The sequence below is a fragment of the Parasteatoda tepidariorum genome, chromosome 10 (genome assembly GCF_043381705.1).
Source record: "Parasteatoda tepidariorum isolate YZ-2023 chromosome 10, CAS_Ptep_4.0, whole genome shotgun sequence".
NCBI classification, from domain to species: Eukaryota; Metazoa; Arthropoda; class Arachnida; order Araneae; family Theridiidae; genus Parasteatoda; species Parasteatoda tepidariorum.
The window spans coordinates 6,871,509-6,888,428 of NC_092213.1; the positions used below are offsets into that span (position 1 = coordinate 6,871,509).

The window sequence follows — 16,920 nt, forward strand, 5'->3', positions numbered from 1 at the left end:
ACGAAAACACTTTTTTAAATAATGGAAAAAATATCTGAAATTTGAGCTAGTAAAAAGTGTACATGTAGAAAACATTTATCAACAAAATATCGTTGCGAGGTTTTATTATGTATCACAACATGTGATTTTTAAATCACGCGAATACTTATCTCGAAATTTTACATTTAAAAATCGCGTTAATAAGAATCTCGGATGTTTGATTTTAAAATCGCTTGAATACGAATCTCGGTATTTGATTTAAAAATCGAGTGAATAAGAATCTCAATGTTTGCTTTTTAAAATCACGTGAATACGAATATCAATGTTTAATTTTCGAAATCGCTTGAATATGAATCACGCTGTTTAGTTTTCAAAATCACGTGAATATAAATCTCGATGTTTGATTTAAAAATCACGTTAAAATGAATCTCGATGTGTGATTTTTAAAATCATTTGATTAAAAAAAAACCTGAAAACAGAAACACGATGCGTGATTTTGAATCGCGAAAATAAAATCACGATGTGTGATTTTAAATCATATCAATGTAATTTTAAATCGCGTTTACATTCGTAGGAAAAAAGAGTAAAAGTGAATTCCCGGAATTCGAAGACAAATTTTCTTTGAAGAAGATGATTCCCCCACCCCCCCTTCTTTTTAAGTACCAGTAAAAATTTTTTAAAGTGATGGTGACAAATTTTCCACGAACGTGTATATTATACTGGTCTGGGCCTTGGGGCGAAAAAATAGGCTTTCAGGACCGCAATAATTTCAATTTTTAATTCATATATTGATAAATAAAAAGTTAAATTTTCTTTAGCATTATAGGAGTAATAAAATATCACTTTTCTTTTTAAAAAAAAAAAAACAAAAAAAACAATGAATTTAAAACTTTTTTTTAAATGAACAATTAAATCAAAATTTTCATTTAAAAAATATACCGAAATATTGAAGTAGTTTTACCTTAAAGTGCATTTGCAGAATTTGAAATTATGATAACATTTGGGTGAATTTTCTAATTTAAAAATGTTTCGAAATTTAAATTTTCGATGCTTTTGTTATTTTGTTGGGCGAATAATAAATATTTTTCTTCACTTTTTGGTTAGAATTAAAATAAAAAATAAGAAAAAATAATATTGTTGTTTAAAAATAATCATTTAAGATGCTGATTTATTTTAATAGAATGAATGTTACATTGTAATAATTATTTTTTATGTTCAATTTCCTTTCATCAGATATTTAAATTAATACCCTACAACTCTGCAAGCCTCGGTAGCGCAGTAGGCAGCGCGTCAGTCTCATAATCAACTCAATCTGAGTTATCTGAAGGTCGTGAGTTCGATCCTCACCCGGGGCAGTTTCTTTTTTTTCCCCTTAGGTTATCAAATTTCTTATTTATTTACAAATAACTTTGCTCTTGTTACTATTTTACCAAAAAACAATGAGCAAATTTTACCTTAATAATTTATGCTGATAATATAGATCAAAATTAAATGAAAGAAAATTCACAAATTTTTTTTTGAGATTGCATCAAAACTATTTCAATTTCATCCATTTTAATGATTAAATGAAATTAAATTGATCCATTTTAATAATTTAATTAAATTAGAAAATTACTGAATTCCTAATTTTGAAACTCGAAATAGGCCGATATTCCAGAAAATGTTTCTTGTAAGTTTTAATTAAAAAAAAAAAAAAAAAAAATTAAAAAAAATTCCGAAAACATTCTAATTACAAGAATAGAGTAATACTAAAAAATTTAAAATTTAAATCGAGCAGTTTTTTCTATATTTTATTTTATAAAGTTAAAAATACTTTAGATTTTATGCTTTATTTGTTTAGTCATAAATTATTTGAATTCCTTAATGTGTCTCCTGGCTTATTTCAAAATGTTGTTTAAAGACTTAGATTGGCCACAAAAAAATGCTGATCTTGTATTTTTTGCTTACAATTTTATCCACGTCCGAAAGATTACGTTTATTTGTAAAAATTAAAATCATCACTATACCCCACGTGGTAACATCACAGTGATAGGGCGACATTGTCGCAGAACGTTACACAGTTCTTGCAGAAAGATTTTTCTTTTGAAAAGTAAAAGAAATTTATTTTTCTTTTCTACAGAAATTTAATATTTGAATCACGCATTCAGATAATCACTTTTTTGACACGCTCAATTTAGGCTGATAGAATCATAAATCGATGTAATGTTTTAATTGTATTTTCGGCGGTTATTGAATTTCACGTGAATTTTAAATATCCCGTTATATTACTTCAAACAATATGCAAAATTCGAATCGTGCATTTGAGGGTATTTACTTTTTAAGGTAATAATTCTATCAAATTTTTGGCAGTTATTGCTATTGATTTCTGCATAGTATTTAAACCCGATATTTTTTATACGATATTATTTGTTACAACAAGCTAACTTCCAAACGAAACACACATTTTAGGCGTCCAATTCGCTTGATTTCATCGTCGATCTTTATTTCGGCAATTACTACTCAGGGTGTCATGATTTTTAATTTTTTAAAATTTTTTTTTATTGTGATGATTATTTATAAAATGCGAAGAAGGAAATAATTCGTGCGACCACCCATCCAAATGAAATTCGAGAATATCACCCTTAATATTAGAATAAAAAAATTATTACATGTTCAATTTAAAAACATATAGTTTTTTTTTGCATTTTTTTTTTGTAAACACAGCACTTATGTTATTTTAAATTAGTAACGTACATGTTGGTTATTATTAAAAATATCTTGTAGAAAGATATTAGTGCTAGAGAATTTTGTCGCAGATAGCTGAAAAATATTCTGCCACTGGGACTATACCTTGAAACTAAATGAATTATAACAGTCTTTTTTTTTTTTTTTTTTTTTTTNAATGAAGCATTAAAAGTACAGGTATGCAGCCTTGTACAAAATATGCGTTATATATGAGTCAGAGGATGTATTGCAAACGCTGCCAACTGGTATTGTAATGCTGAAAAAATCTAGAAATTAAAAAAAAAAGTGAATAAGTGTAAATAGTGATTGTTATACAACAAATAATTAATTTATAAACTTTATTTATTGACTAACTGATTCGCCTTTTTATTTACACACCGTTAATGATTCGACCATTCACTCGATTCTCTTATTTAGTGAGACTCACTTCCATAGCGACGCGTGGTTTATTTAAAAAAAAAAGAAAAATATTAAATGGCGATAATATTGAGTGAAGAATCAAATTATCAGCATGCATTTCGAAGGTGTAATTCATTCTCTGTGTTAGGTAAAAATAGTAACGAGAGCAAAGTTTAATAAATGAAATGGAAAGCAAAAAGAAATTCGAAAACTTCGAAATAAAAAGAAACTGCCCCGGGTGAGGATCGAACTCACGACCTTCAGATAACTCAGTTTGAGTTGATTATGAGACTGACGCGCTGCCTACTGCGCTACCGAGGCTTGTTCATGAAGAAGAAAGCAATAATGAGTATCCTATTTCAAATTTCTATTGCCCTGCGAGGAAAATTTAACGAGATAAAATTTTTTATTACTAGTTAGACAAAAAATACCGCTTGATTTCAGTTGAAAATAAACAAAATAGCTATAAGCGATTAAAAGGAATAGAACTAATAAAATATTCTTGTAGGACGAAATATAAAATATAAGTTTTTGAAAATTCACATCAGTTTTTTTTTATTTATTTAAATACAGAAATGCACAATTTACGTTTTCATTAGCAATATTTTCTGATATTTTTCATTATTTTTACTAAGATCTCGATTTCCTGTTAAAAATGACACGGATAATTTTTCGATATCGGACAAATGAGTTGTATTTATTTTAATAGAATACCAAAACGCAGCTAAAATAATGAAATATAACTGAAAATACAATGAAAATATTGACATTATTGCTAATAAAATTACTAATTATGCACATCAACTTGTAGATAAAATAAAAAATAAATTACTTTAGGTTTTATGATATAAATAGCAGGTTAGCGCTCTTCCCATTTCTTCTTTTTTAGCTTATTTTTATTAATGTATATGATAAATTTTTTGTGGGTACTTTTTCCATGGGTAAGCTCACTCAACGTTTAAAGAACGTGTTGTTGTTATTACTGCTCACATTATCTTTTTATTTATTTATTTTGTTTCTTTTGAAATTAGCGTAGACTATTATTTAAAACAGGGTTTAAATTAATTGTTTTATTTATTTATATTTTTTAAATATTACTGATTTAAGTAAAAAACATATTTTATTTAGGATAATTCATAAAAATATTATTTAGCTTCTCATTTTTTTGAAATCTGATTTTATTGATATTGAAGGAGTTATGCAAGGCAATAATGATAGAATGTAATGCATGTAAATTATTATTTGATGGTATTATTATTATGTTTAGAATAGACTAATTGATAAAAAGAAAGGCTAAATATGGATGAAAAAGATGTTAAAATATTTTATTGTAACTTTCCGTTAAATGTATGTAAAATAATTCGCTATTTAACAAACATATTTCAATTACACTGATATAGTTTTACACTTATTTAAATGCAAATATTTTAAAAAAAATTTCGAATATGTATTTTGTATATGTAAATAAAAAAAACTTTTTCTGCTTAGAGTTATTTAGAATATTTGATTTTTTTTTCTTATTTAAACTAATTATTCTTCATTCGCTTTAATTGACAAATTAGGACTTAGTCTTTACAAATTCGTGAAAATATTGAGCTTGAATAAAAACAGTTATGATTTTTCTATTCTAGAACAGAGAATTCGAATCTTTGGGAGCAAGTAAATTCTAAATAAAACTTTAATTAGTAATTTTTTTCCGCTTGCAAGAAATAACGAATATATCTAAATTGCAGTCAATGTAAATTACTCTTTGAATGATAAAAATTTGAGAATCGAATCTTCTTACAGTGATTTGTGACTATCGTCTGTATTTTTTAAAGTTTTAAATAGTAACGCACTATTTAGATATATAAATAATAATCATGCACTATAGCTTTGATAGCCCTTAATTTAGTCCTAAACAAAAACTTAAAATGTTAATCAAGATAATATGAACTTTATAATTTAGTTTGCAAGAAAAGAAACGCATTCTATTAATTTTCAACTTACTATGCGTCAATACTTCCTAACAAAGTATCGTTTTGAGTTACTGATAATTTTATACATTAGTTGCTTGATTTATTTAAGTACAAATTAAATTAGAATTTAATAAATGAATTGTTATTGATGGGTTAAAGCTGATTCAATGTAAAATGTCTAACTAATCAATAGAGACAGTATTTTTAGTTTCTGATTAGTGCACATTTTGTTTTTGTATTTGTTTTGTCTCATTACCGATCCTAAAATTATTCTTATCCTGTAAAAATTATTTACTTTTATTTTTTGTATATTTTTTTTTCTTTTGAAATTTATTCAAATGAATTTTATTTAGTTTTTGGTAAATACGTTAAAAATATTTTTATTTTAATAATATTTCACACAATTTTCACGATTTATAATCTTATTTTGATAGTTATTTTTAACGGACTAGCAGTCCCTGTAATATGCGAGATCGTTCTTTAGAAAGTAACTTGAATGTGGACTGATGATGCCGCCATCTATTTTTTGCAAATGGTTTTTTTATTTATTAAAAGTGAAATTAAAAGAAAAAAAAAATGAAAAGTTTGTTTCCGTTTAGATTTCAATTTTATCAGTATTGTCCTTTCTTTATTTATTTTTTAATGAAATATCATAGAAATATGAAGCTTTACCATTTCAAAAGAAAATTGTATTCAATACACAATTTAAGATAGATCAAAAATACTTTTCTTGTTTAAATAGTTTAATTAATTGAGCTATGTAAACTTTTAATTATTTACATGTTTTTCGGGGAAAATTGTCATCTTATTTAATTATTTATTTTTATTTACAAAACTATGATGAGCTTCGCATATCCTGAAAATTACATGAACTCTTATCGATTGAAAGCTGAGTGCATAACATTTAATCATAAACATCACATCAGTTTATAAGATCATAATTTAAGTACGTATGTCTTACATTTTTTTTTTAAAATGAAGCATTAAACAGTTGTTTGTGAGTGTAAAGTTAATTATGTTTTATAAAATTTATTTTTATACGGCTTTCGATTTGTAAAACAGCGTAGTAACAAAGCTAATTTTAATCATGCTTTTTTTCTGTAACGTGATTTTTGAATTTAGAAATAGTAATATTTATTCAATTAGCTAATTAAAAGTAATTTAACAAAAATATATTCAACAGTAGAATACGAGTAACATTGAATGCACTATTTTACTTTTCTGCATAAAATTTAAGTTTCTGTCTAGGATTTTCTAACAAAGTGTCAAGGTCAGTTTCAATCGTATTTTTTTTAATGAAATTTGAAATGACAAAAAAAAATATTCAGTCAATAATTTAAATAAAAAAAAATTTATAAAAGAAAAGTAAAATATATTCAAATGCGATATTTTAATTAATAAGAAAAATATTATTTCTGAATATCGAGCCTCCGTGGCGCAATCGGCTAGCGCGTTCGGCTGTTAACCGAAAGGTTGGTGGTTCGAGCCCACCCGGGGGCGAGCTTTTTTTTTCTGCTTTTTACTGAGAGAGCTTGCATTAATCTTCATTGTCCATTCTTGTGTTGCTTTAAAAGAACTACTTTTTTTCCGCTAATCACAAATATTTTTAATTTTTTTTTTGCTGGGAATTTTAAATATTATCAATGGCAGCACGTTTTAAGTATTCGTTAGAATGATATTGTAATTTTTTATCTTTTAAGTCCATCAGATCAGTTTTTCTCAGTGTCCGAAAAAAATTAGCCTAACTTTTAAACTTTGTATTCAGCAAAGATTTTGATATGTATAATTACAATAGTAAAAATTCATCTATTTCACATTTTTAATTTTGATGTTAATTCACATTTTGCCTGACTTATAAAAATAAGTCGGCTTTTTCAAGGAAAAGAAAGTTTTCATAACTTCTTTTAAAATAATTTTCCGATTACAATATGGAAATCTAATATAGAAAATTAAAATAATTAGTAAAAATTGCTTGTTGAATATTACTGAATTAGGCAAATATTTTAGTGATCATCATACATACTTTAATCAGCTGTAAATAGTTAGCTTTTTATAAAAGTACTCCTAACTACAGATGCTTCTAAAATCTTAAAGGTTTGTTTAATAAATAATGGAAATCACTTCAATTTATTCACCTTTTTTAAAGAGTGTAAATTTTATTAAGCTTTGTTATTTTTTTTAATATTTTTAAAATAGAGTTTGTAACAAGTATTTAATGTTTATTAAATTAAAGTTTTTGGAATAAAAACCTTTGCAATATTTTATTTAAAAAAAGCAATGGACTCAAAATTAATGAATGCCTTCCGTAAGATTAGCTAAATTGAATTGATTTATAAAAGTATTCTATTTCATATTTTTGTTAATCGCAATTTACTGAAAGAGACTATTTCGACTGACTTTCACAATACTGTCTGAATCGACTGATTTTTCAATTTTTGTATACTTTGTCATTTATTTTTTAAGGCTGTTTCCCGAAGGCTCAGTCATTATATGAAATAATATTCTTTTGCAAATAATATGCTATTTTTATAACTGTTGTGAGTTTTCAACTGTTACTCATGACTGTTAGGTCAAGTTTAGCCTATCTAAAAACAGCGCTGCCTATTTGAAAACGGCGCCTTGCGTATTTCGCTATCTTTTAAGTACTTTATAAACGTTTAAGCTAATTGAAAATTGAAAAACTTTAGCACACAATTATAAAATCGTTATCGTTTATTCAAAGATCATTCTATACAAAACAGAACTTTTAGTAACTATTTATGATTTTTTATTACATTATTTAAGAGTGGTCGAAGCAATTTTAAATTGTTAAGGTATAAAATTTTTGCTTCATTTTAAAGAATGTAATTTTACATGGCAAAAATACAAAATTTGAGCGAAATCGGTCGAATAGCTCCTGAGAAACTGAATTTCAAACAAGTCGTATACTTAAAATTCGATTTACCTGGAACCATTCGACCGATTTTGACTTGTAAAATTACATTCTTTAAAATGGTACAAAAATTGTATAACTTACATTTGAAAATGTTTTCGCCAATTATTAAATAAAATAATAAAGAATAATAAATATTTACTAAAAATTATTTTTTACACGGAATTATCTTTGGGTAAACGAATTTAATAATTATGGGCAAAATTTTTTTCAATTCGCTTAAAAAGTTATTGAGTTATAGCAAAATACGCAAAAAGTAAAATTAACATGAAGGGGTCCAAATTTAGGAGCGTTTTCCTGACCAAACTATCTTTCCCAGATTGCGGCTACCCCCTATATTTTGGGGGCCAGAAATTCGAATCCGTCGATAAAATTGTATATTTATTCAGAGAAAGTACATTTTTGTGTCTGATTTCGAAACTTAAAATATCGTCTGCATTTATTAATTATCGTATTTGAGATCATCCCCTCAAACCATTAAGATTGAGTTCTAGTACGTGAAAACCCGATCATTAAATCAAAAGTTATTCAGGGGGTTATGTTTTTGCGCACTGTACAATACTTAACTACTTTTCATAAATGCTGACTGCAGAAATGCATTGGTATAATTTAATCGGTAGAAATATTAAAGAATCTAAAGTACCGCGTGTTTTTGTCTCAAATGGTAATTATTATTATAAAGGTTTTTAAAAGTAAATTTACACGTAGCCAAAAGTTGGTAAAATACATCATATACCTTAGATCCAAGTTCATTTATGTGTTTACTTGGTACTTTTTTAATTTACGTCGCACAAGCTGAATATGGTTCAGAGACAGCATATATACGTCACATCCCATTTTACAGGGAGGACACATTCATATACTATCTATCCATCCACAAATCATAATTTTGACCTGAACGATCAATTTCCGATCCAGTACCTCCAGAGGTTTTGATTTGTTATGGGAACTTGGAGGACTTATTGACCCCGATAGATTGAGCGTTTTTGGTAGGGCATTGGGCTTGCACCCAAGAAGTCGTGAGTTCGATCCACGACTGACTCTCCGTTTAGTAAACGGCGACTGGGTCACGAAATCCTCCATAATCTCATATCAAATTATACCTCTGGGGTTACTAAATTGGATTTATTGTTCTCTGTTTCATTTCAAAATTACGGTTTGTGAATAAATGGATGTAAGAATGGGCCCACCCTATAAACAGGCTGTGACGTGTGTGTGGTTGAAGTCGTATTCGTGGCCATAGATGGTGCCACTGAAGAACAAGAAACGCACCCTCTGCCTTTAATTCACTTGGCTTCACCCCGCAGGCTTGCTGTCATTGGCAAGTGACATTAGAAACAACAACAACAAATAATTTTGTGTAAATATGAAAGTGGTAATAATAATACAAGCTTTGTTGATTTTATTTTAATGCTATTTAAACGTAAAAAATAATTTTCCCAATTCTTTTTTTTTTCTCCCTTGAAAATTTTATTATTAAAATAATCCACTGTGTGTGTTAATATCAGAAACCAAAAAAGACTAAAAGTTTTCGCTTTTTCTGTTTTAACTATCAATTACGCACAGTGAAATTGGCATAACTACCAAGAATAAAGAGCTGTATGATGAATGGATTGATAAAAGATGGCGTCTTTCTTATTTGCAGGAAGAGAGTCTTCTCAGGAAATAAAATGTTTTGATTCTTGGGTGGTTGTTGACTGGGCAAATCACCGGATGTAATGATCATTTATCTCTGCCATGCCGAGGATGATGATACATTGCTTTTGTTTACATTACTGTATACTGCTGCTTTGTATTTCAGATAATTGTTATTATTTGATAGGGCAAAGAGAAGTTCAGACGTATTATTATTATTTTTTTAATCGTTTCTATTCTGTGCATCATGAAATCTTACCCATTTCAAGGTATGGGGGAATAATGGTTTTGATTCATTTCAAAATCGAAACAAATTTTATATTCCCAATCGTATATGATAACAAAAACAAAACAAATAATAAACGGAACTAAATAGATTAGTTTGTATTAACCAAAACAATGAAGTTTTACCCTGAAATATATATTTTTTAAAATTATAAATAAATATAATCATAAATAATAAAATAAAATTATAAATAATTAAGTTAAAATTTCAAAAGATTTTTCGCGCTGAAGATTTCTAATTATTATTCAGTGAACTAGCTAAATATCAAAAGTCTTCGCCAAACGCAATCGAATAAAAAATACGGATTTGTTTAGAAAAGTTCATTTTGACGTAATTTTGAGTATCGAGTTAAATATATGTATTACTTTCGAGTGGAAAAAATACTTCGCCAATACTTTCACCAAAACTCAATTTTATTCGCCAAATTTACGATTTTATCGCATTTGGCGGTGTGGCGTATGCTTAGTGCTGCCCCTAATAAAATAATGAATTTAACACAAAAAATGTATTCGACTCCAAGCTCCAACTCTGGTCTGTTAATTTTTTAACGCAGATGAGACACCGGTGCCCCTTTTATGTAAATATTTTCTTCTGATTCTTTAATTACAAGCAAAAGCATATATTTTGGTATTTTTTAATTATAAAGACAGTCTCACAGTTACTAAAAAGTATGTTAGATTATCGGAATTATATTTGTACAATAATAATATAAAATACAAAAAAAGTTGTTTATTTATTTATTTTTTCATTTACATTCAAAAATGTATCAATAATTGATTTTGTAAATTAAGAGAAATTTCAATAGTAAATAACTATTTCTCTTAGATTTAAATAATTGCAAATAACAAACTTTTTAAAAAATTTTCTTTGAAAGTGATGTGTTTTAGGATAATTTTAAAGGATTTTTTTCTTTCTCTTTTTAATACAAATGGTAAATTCAAAAACAAGAAATATTGGTTTTAAACAAACATTAAAAAAAATTTCCTATGATTTTTGAATAAATTTATTAACAATTAAATACAACAGTAACACGTACGAGCAGTTTCACAGGTCATTAGTATCGTACCGTGTACAAAATGAGAAACGGACCACCCTGAATAACTTTTGATCTAATCAGTGCAGACGATATTTTAAGTTAAATCAGACACAGGAACATACTTTCTCTGAATAACCTGAACTTGTTTTTAGACGGATCAGGATTTCTGACACTTACAGTGAAATATGATCCCAATATTTTGGTCAGAAGAGCGCTCTAAAGTTTGTTCCCCCTTATTGTTAATTTTACTTTTTGCGTATTTCGCTATATCTCGAGAACTTATTAAGATAGTCGAAAAATTTTTGCAGACAATTATAAAATTCGTTTATCAAAAACTAAATTCATGCAAAAAATAACTTTTACTAAATATTTATTATTTATTTATAAATGGTGGAAAAAATTTTGAATTGTTAGATATAAAATTTTTCATATCATTTTAAAAAACCAAGAAGACAAAATACAAAATTTCAGCAAAATCACTTGAAAAGTTCCGAGAAATTGGAATTTAAAAAAAGTCAGATCTTTAAAATAAGATCTTTAAAGATTCGATCCAGGATTGCGGCTACCCCTTATATTTTGGGGATCACAAATCGGAATACATAAGAAAATAGGTTCTGTTTATTCAGAGAAATTATATTTTTCTGCCTTATTTCGAAACTTGAAATATCGTCTGCACTAATTAATTAGTATATTTGAGGTCACACCCCTCGAGCCATTAAGATTTAGTCCTAGAACATGAAAATCCGATCACTAGATCTAAAGTTATTCAGGGTGGTCGGTTTCTTTTCTTTTTTTTTTCTTTTTTGCACACTATCCAATTAGTTTATCTCTGATATTCAATTAGTTGCTTTTTGTTCTTTTGCTGGATGTGGAATACAATTGTGAGGATTTCACAGTTCTTGTTGGACAACATTTATACCAAATCCATTGCATGAGGAAAATAGATAATTCTATAACAGAGATGATGCTAGCTCCTAGAAACAAACCGAGTGATCCTCCGATTTGACCTGGAAAAAATAATGAATTGAAATATTATATACTAATGTTGTATTAACTCTGTGCAGTCGGAAAAAATGAGTAAAACTCACTCTGAAAAATTAAAGAAATTGTAAAATTTTCTCAAACAATGTATTTTTAAATGACAAAAAAAAAGAAGAGAATTTTGAATAACAATTTCTATGAACTATATAATCGATTTCTTTGAAATTTCTTGTTGCTCCTCTTTGCTCAAAGAGTGCAAAATGGCGAATTATATATACTTTATAGCTGTTTATACCTGTTTGCATCTAAGTGCACGCCAAATGAATGCCAAGTGAACGTATATCAACATCGCCAACAATTAAAATAACGCTACACAGCCTTCTTCATGCTTTCTTAAATCGTATGAAATGAGGAAATCAAAACTTATTGAATTAACGAGTAAAAAAAAATTTATAAAAATTCTATTTGAAATCCTAACAAATATACGTCTTACTATTCGCATTTAAAGAAACTGATAAAAGGATAATTAATATTGTTACTGGCAGACGATTTTCTTCTACAGCAAAAAAATAAAAATTCTTTATCATTTTTTGTAGCATATCATTCCTTATAAAAATTCTTAATAGCATTTGATTTGCAAGAAACATCTTCGCATAAGAGGCTCCATTTTAGTGGTCTAATCAAATAACCATTTTTAATCTTACCATTTTTTTTTTTTGAATTGCACACTGTTTATCAACACAATTTTAATAAGTAATACTATTTCTTTGAATAATTTCGTAACTCGTAAAATTATTGTTAATCACAAGTATTTATATGTTTTATTAAAAGCGATTAAGTTATATTTTCTTTTCTGAGTTGCATTCTTTAGATTAAGGACAGGAAGACTGTTTTCTTTTCATAATTTTGTTACTCGCAAAACTACATTATTGTTATTCACAGATGTATCACAATTTCGATAAAATCAAATAAACTATTTACTGTTTGAAATTTTGATTCAATTGCTATGAAAGTGTAACAGTCTAAATAATGTTTTTTCTCTTGTAAAGCTGATTTTTGAAGATTTGTTTAGCATTTTTTTCTAAGTTTCAATTCTTTCTAAAATAACTTTAATCAAAGATCTTTTATTTTATACTATTGAATACAACTATTTTATACTTAAATACGAAAGCAGTTATAAACTTGTAAATACGTTCTAGGTATTACTAAGTATTTTGAATTTTTTGAAATTTTTTTTCTGTTCATAAATTTGAATAGAATTCTAAAATAGAGCTAAATTAAATTATAAACAAGAGATGGCGCCACGATACATATTTCATTAGATTTAGGATAGGATTTCTTCTTTCCTGGACGATGTCTAGATCTTTCTTAGGTACTTTGTTAGTTTAAAAGTTCGTTAGACGTTTATTAAAATGTGCGTTAGTTAATCACGACTAATTAATTTAAAACAGTTAAAATTTTTCTAAAAAATATGACTCAAAGTTATGGGTATCAGTATGGAAGGCTCAAAATACTTTAATTGTACAATTTTTAGAACTCATATATTCTTTGTAAACCTTTTTCTTTCCAATTAATTTTCCCAGAGGACGCCACTAAAAGTTCCGATGAAATGTAGAAGTTTTTTTTTTTAATACACGTCTATGGCTTCTCCAAAATTACATAAAACATAGTTTACGAATTAATTAAAGAAAAACGGAACAAACGGATGCATAGTATACTTGAAAATTTAAATTTTCAGTTAGTTGCCAGTGTCTGGCAGACTCTAACAACTTGGTATTCACTTTTACATCAGACTTAACAAACTAATTATGCATCAAAGTTGCCAGGTACATAGAACAAAAATATATCGCGGTTACTATAAAATACATAAACAAATAATAAATATCAGTTAAGTAAAAGAAGTAGATGAGAAAGAATTATATTTCAACTCATTCGATGTGCGATACGGCTATGTATTTAATTAACTTCAAGTTAATTAACATTCTAACTTATGTAGAAAAACTTAGCTCAACTTTAATGTGCCATTTTGCTGAAAAATATTTGTTGGCACTAACGTCATAGGTCACATGTGTGGGTACGGGGGTTCTTCTTCTTTTTGAAGTGCAAGTACTCAATTGAGAATAAAAGAAAATCTTAACCTGAATGTTATCAATTTTTTCAAAAATGTCTTTAGGGATAACCATCGAGGTGTACAAATATGAATTCGATACTTACTGAAAATGCTGGAAAATGTCGTCCTCCTGTGCTCGTGATAAGTATACTGCTTCGAATCGTGCATTATTTCAACTCGGCTGCAGAAGAAGAACATTTTTATGTTAAAGCAATGGCTTTCATTGCAACAATTTACGAACTTTGTTACAGAAAAATACAAAACGAAGATTAATTTAATGATAACAAGCTAGGGTTTGTAAAATAGGCAATTAGCATATATTAAACGACAAAGGTTTTACCCTAGCAACAATATTTACCTTAGCAACGTTGAAGTTGAACAATTTATGCGTTATACTCTGTCGTAAGTTAAGGAAAACACAATGAGGGAAGAATTGTCCATTTCACCCGATGTTTTGCAGCCACTTTTAAACAATATCGGCCTTTTATAGAACTGTTAGATTTACCTAAATACTACTTTATATCCATTATCGGCTCTACATAGAATTGCCCATTTCACACGGTGTTTTACAACCACTTTTCAACCAATATCGGCGCCCTATATAGAACTGCTATTGCTCAATTTTAAAATCCATTCTAGGACCAATATCTAGACATTCCACTATTGACCAACAGGTGCAAGTACTTATCAAACCGTTATATAGAAAATTTTGTGCCCAACTAGGGCCAAAGTAAAATTGTTGTCAAGGTATTCGGATGATTTGTGAAATATTTATTAGTATTTCGTGCATGGTGCTAAATTTACGTGAGCTCATTCCCCCNCTCATTCCCCCCCCCCCCATACTTTAAAATTTCCAATAGAGATATTCTTCTCTGATCTGTATCATATGGGCAAACGCCGTTTTGCTGAAAATTTGTCACCATTGTGCAATTTTTTTACTATTACAAAAATGAAAAAAAAAATTAATTTTTGCGCGATTCAAAATTGCATTCACATGATTTAAAATCACGAAATTTATATTTACGTGATTTTAGATAGCATATCGTGTTTTGTGTTTTTTCGATTTTACATCGAATATCGCGTTTCGTATTCACGCGATTAAAAAGCTACTATTATGATTTTGTTCAAGTGACTTAATAAATTATACATTGGAATTTATATTCACGCGATTTTGTAATTAAACATCGAGATTCCTATTCATGCGATTTTAAAATCAAACATGAAGATTCCTATTCACGCGATTTTAAAATTAAACACCGAGATTCGTATTTACGCGATTTTTTAAATGAAATGTCGAAATTCGTATTCGCGTGATTTGACCATATTGAATTTCTTATTCACACAATTCCAACAAATAAAAAAATTCCGCAACGATAATTTTTATTAAAACGTCCATAACATTCTGTGGATAAATGGTTCCAGCATACACTTTTTCTTGCTCAAATTTCAAGTATTATTTTCAATAATTTAGAAGTGTTTTTGCCATAACGTTTTTGGATTTCCATTTTCAGCTTTTTTGGTTTTTTTCTGAACTCAGTGGAATGAATCGAAACAGAGTTCTATAAAAATTAAACATTTTTACAAAAATTCAAACAAATTTCACCAAAATGAGGTGGCAATTAAAGGTTTGAAACTGAACAAGAGTTCATACGTGCAGAAATTTTTTTTAAAATTTTGTGTTCAGAAAGTTTTTTATTTTATCAAAGTCTGGATATAGCGTCTTTTTGAGGTGTATAATGGGCGGTAAACTAAAATTAAATTTCAGCTGCTATATTAAAAAAGACGAATTAGTTATGATTTTCGAATTCGCGTTACGATAACATTGCCTCTAGGTAACAGAAAACGGGACTTATGTATCGAACGTTATTATAGAAGGGTCGCCGTAATTTATGTCGTACTAAAGAACGTAGACTGTATATATTAAATTACGACAAATTCCCAAAAGAAAAACTTCCAAACTTACCTGTGATTTGTGTATCCTAAGCCCATGTATGACGTTTTACTAACGAAACTGTATTCGATACAGGGCAACTTACACCAACTCGTATAATTCTTTACTAAATGAAAAATAATATATAGTTAGCACTCTTAATAACTTTTGATCTCATGGCTGGAATTTTACTTATTAAATTGATGATTTATTTGTTATCCTTATAAAACTACCCTGTTAGGTTATAAGAGCCCAGAATTCATCCTGTTAGATTACAAGAGCCCGGAATTCACCCTAAGGTTAATAGAGCCCGGAATTCATCCTAAGGTTACAAGAGCCTGGAATTCATTTTATAAGAGCTCAGAATTCATCCTATTAGGTTACAAGAATTCATTTTAGATTACAAGAGCCTGGTTCCGAATACTTGCTCCCACAAAAGAACCATAATTTAGGTTAGGGAGCAAATACTGGTAACAATTACTCATTCACATTCTCAATGCGCTTATTACCGTAAAAAACTTAACGCTTACTTAAACTTGAAACTTAACTTCCGAATTCATACTATAAAAATAAGGAAATGAACTTCCTTTGCTTACGATAAGCATTGGATGGAAATTCCAATTTTATTTCCAATTACGATTGCTGAAGGTAAAAATTAAATATTGTTTCCAAATTCGATTACAATTGCAGAAGGATTGAAATTCAAATTATGTTTCCAATTACAATTTTTGAAGGTAAAAATTAAACTTTGATTACAATTGCAAGTGAATGGAAACACAATTTTTTTTATAATAACGATTACAATTTCATGAAATGATAATTTCTCTCCATCAACAGAATCCGAACTTGGTTTAGCTGTGTATCATTTTAGTTATCATTAATTGATTAAGACTAAAAGGGAAACGGTTTGTTGACTGTAAACATTACAGTTCGAGTATTTATTGCTGATA

The 16,920-nt window shown here is 27.9% G+C and overlaps 1 protein-coding gene and 3 non-coding genes across 5 annotated transcripts; 2 read left to right on the forward strand and 2 right to left on the reverse strand.

The window, feature by feature from the left end:
* Positions 1-1,243: 1,243 nt before the first annotated feature.
* Positions 1,244-1,334, forward strand: TRNAM-CAU (transfer RNA methionine (anticodon CAU)). The gene is given in 2 exon segments: positions 1,244-1,280; positions 1,299-1,334. It is a non-coding gene; the product is annotated as a tRNA-Met (tRNA).
* A 1,998-nt stretch (positions 1,335-3,332) lies between these two features.
* On the reverse strand, positions 3,333-3,423 carry TRNAM-CAU (transfer RNA methionine (anticodon CAU)). Its single transcript is given in 2 exon segments — positions 3,333-3,368; positions 3,387-3,423. It is a non-coding gene; the product is annotated as a tRNA-Met (tRNA).
* A 3,063-nt stretch (positions 3,424-6,486) lies between these two features.
* On the forward strand, positions 6,487-6,560 carry TRNAN-GUU (transfer RNA asparagine (anticodon GUU)). The gene has a single exon. It is a non-coding gene; the product is annotated as a tRNA-Asn (tRNA).
* A 4,179-nt stretch (positions 6,561-10,739) lies between these two features.
* On the reverse strand, positions 10,740-16,092 carry LOC122270143 (acid-sensing ion channel 1-like). Of its 2 annotated transcripts, none has more exons than XR_006225627.2 (3): positions 14,399-14,828; positions 14,145-14,221; positions 10,740-11,956 (listed from the first exon to the last, which is right to left on the reverse strand). XR_006225627.2 is itself a non-coding variant. In XM_043046424.2 (3 exons), the coding sequence occupies exons 1-3, from the start codon at positions 16,027-16,029 to the stop codon at positions 11,790-11,792; spliced, it is 270 nt and encodes an 89-aa protein (XP_042902358.1). In that variant the 5' UTR covers positions 16,030-16,092; the 3' UTR covers positions 10,740-11,789. The 2 variants fall into 2 exon arrangements, 1 of the variants encoding a protein (XP_042902358.1); XM_043046424.2 differs by lacking the exon at positions 14,399-14,828 and adding an exon at positions 16,004-16,092.
* Positions 16,093-16,920: the final 828 nt, after the last annotated feature.

Excerpts from the sequence above, each read along its gene's own strand:
- LOC122270143 (XM_043046424.2), bottom strand. The coding sequence starts at position 16,029 with ATGGGCTTAGGATACACAAATCACAG. Across the intron at positions 14,222-16,003 it reads TTAGGATACACAAATCACAG|CCGAGTTGAAATAATGCACG; the intron begins GTAAGTTTGGAA and ends CTTCTTCTGCAG. Across the intron at positions 11,957-14,144 it reads GACATTTTCCAGCATTTTCA|GTCAAATCGGAGGATCACTC; the intron begins GTAAGTATCGAA and ends TATTTTTTCCAG.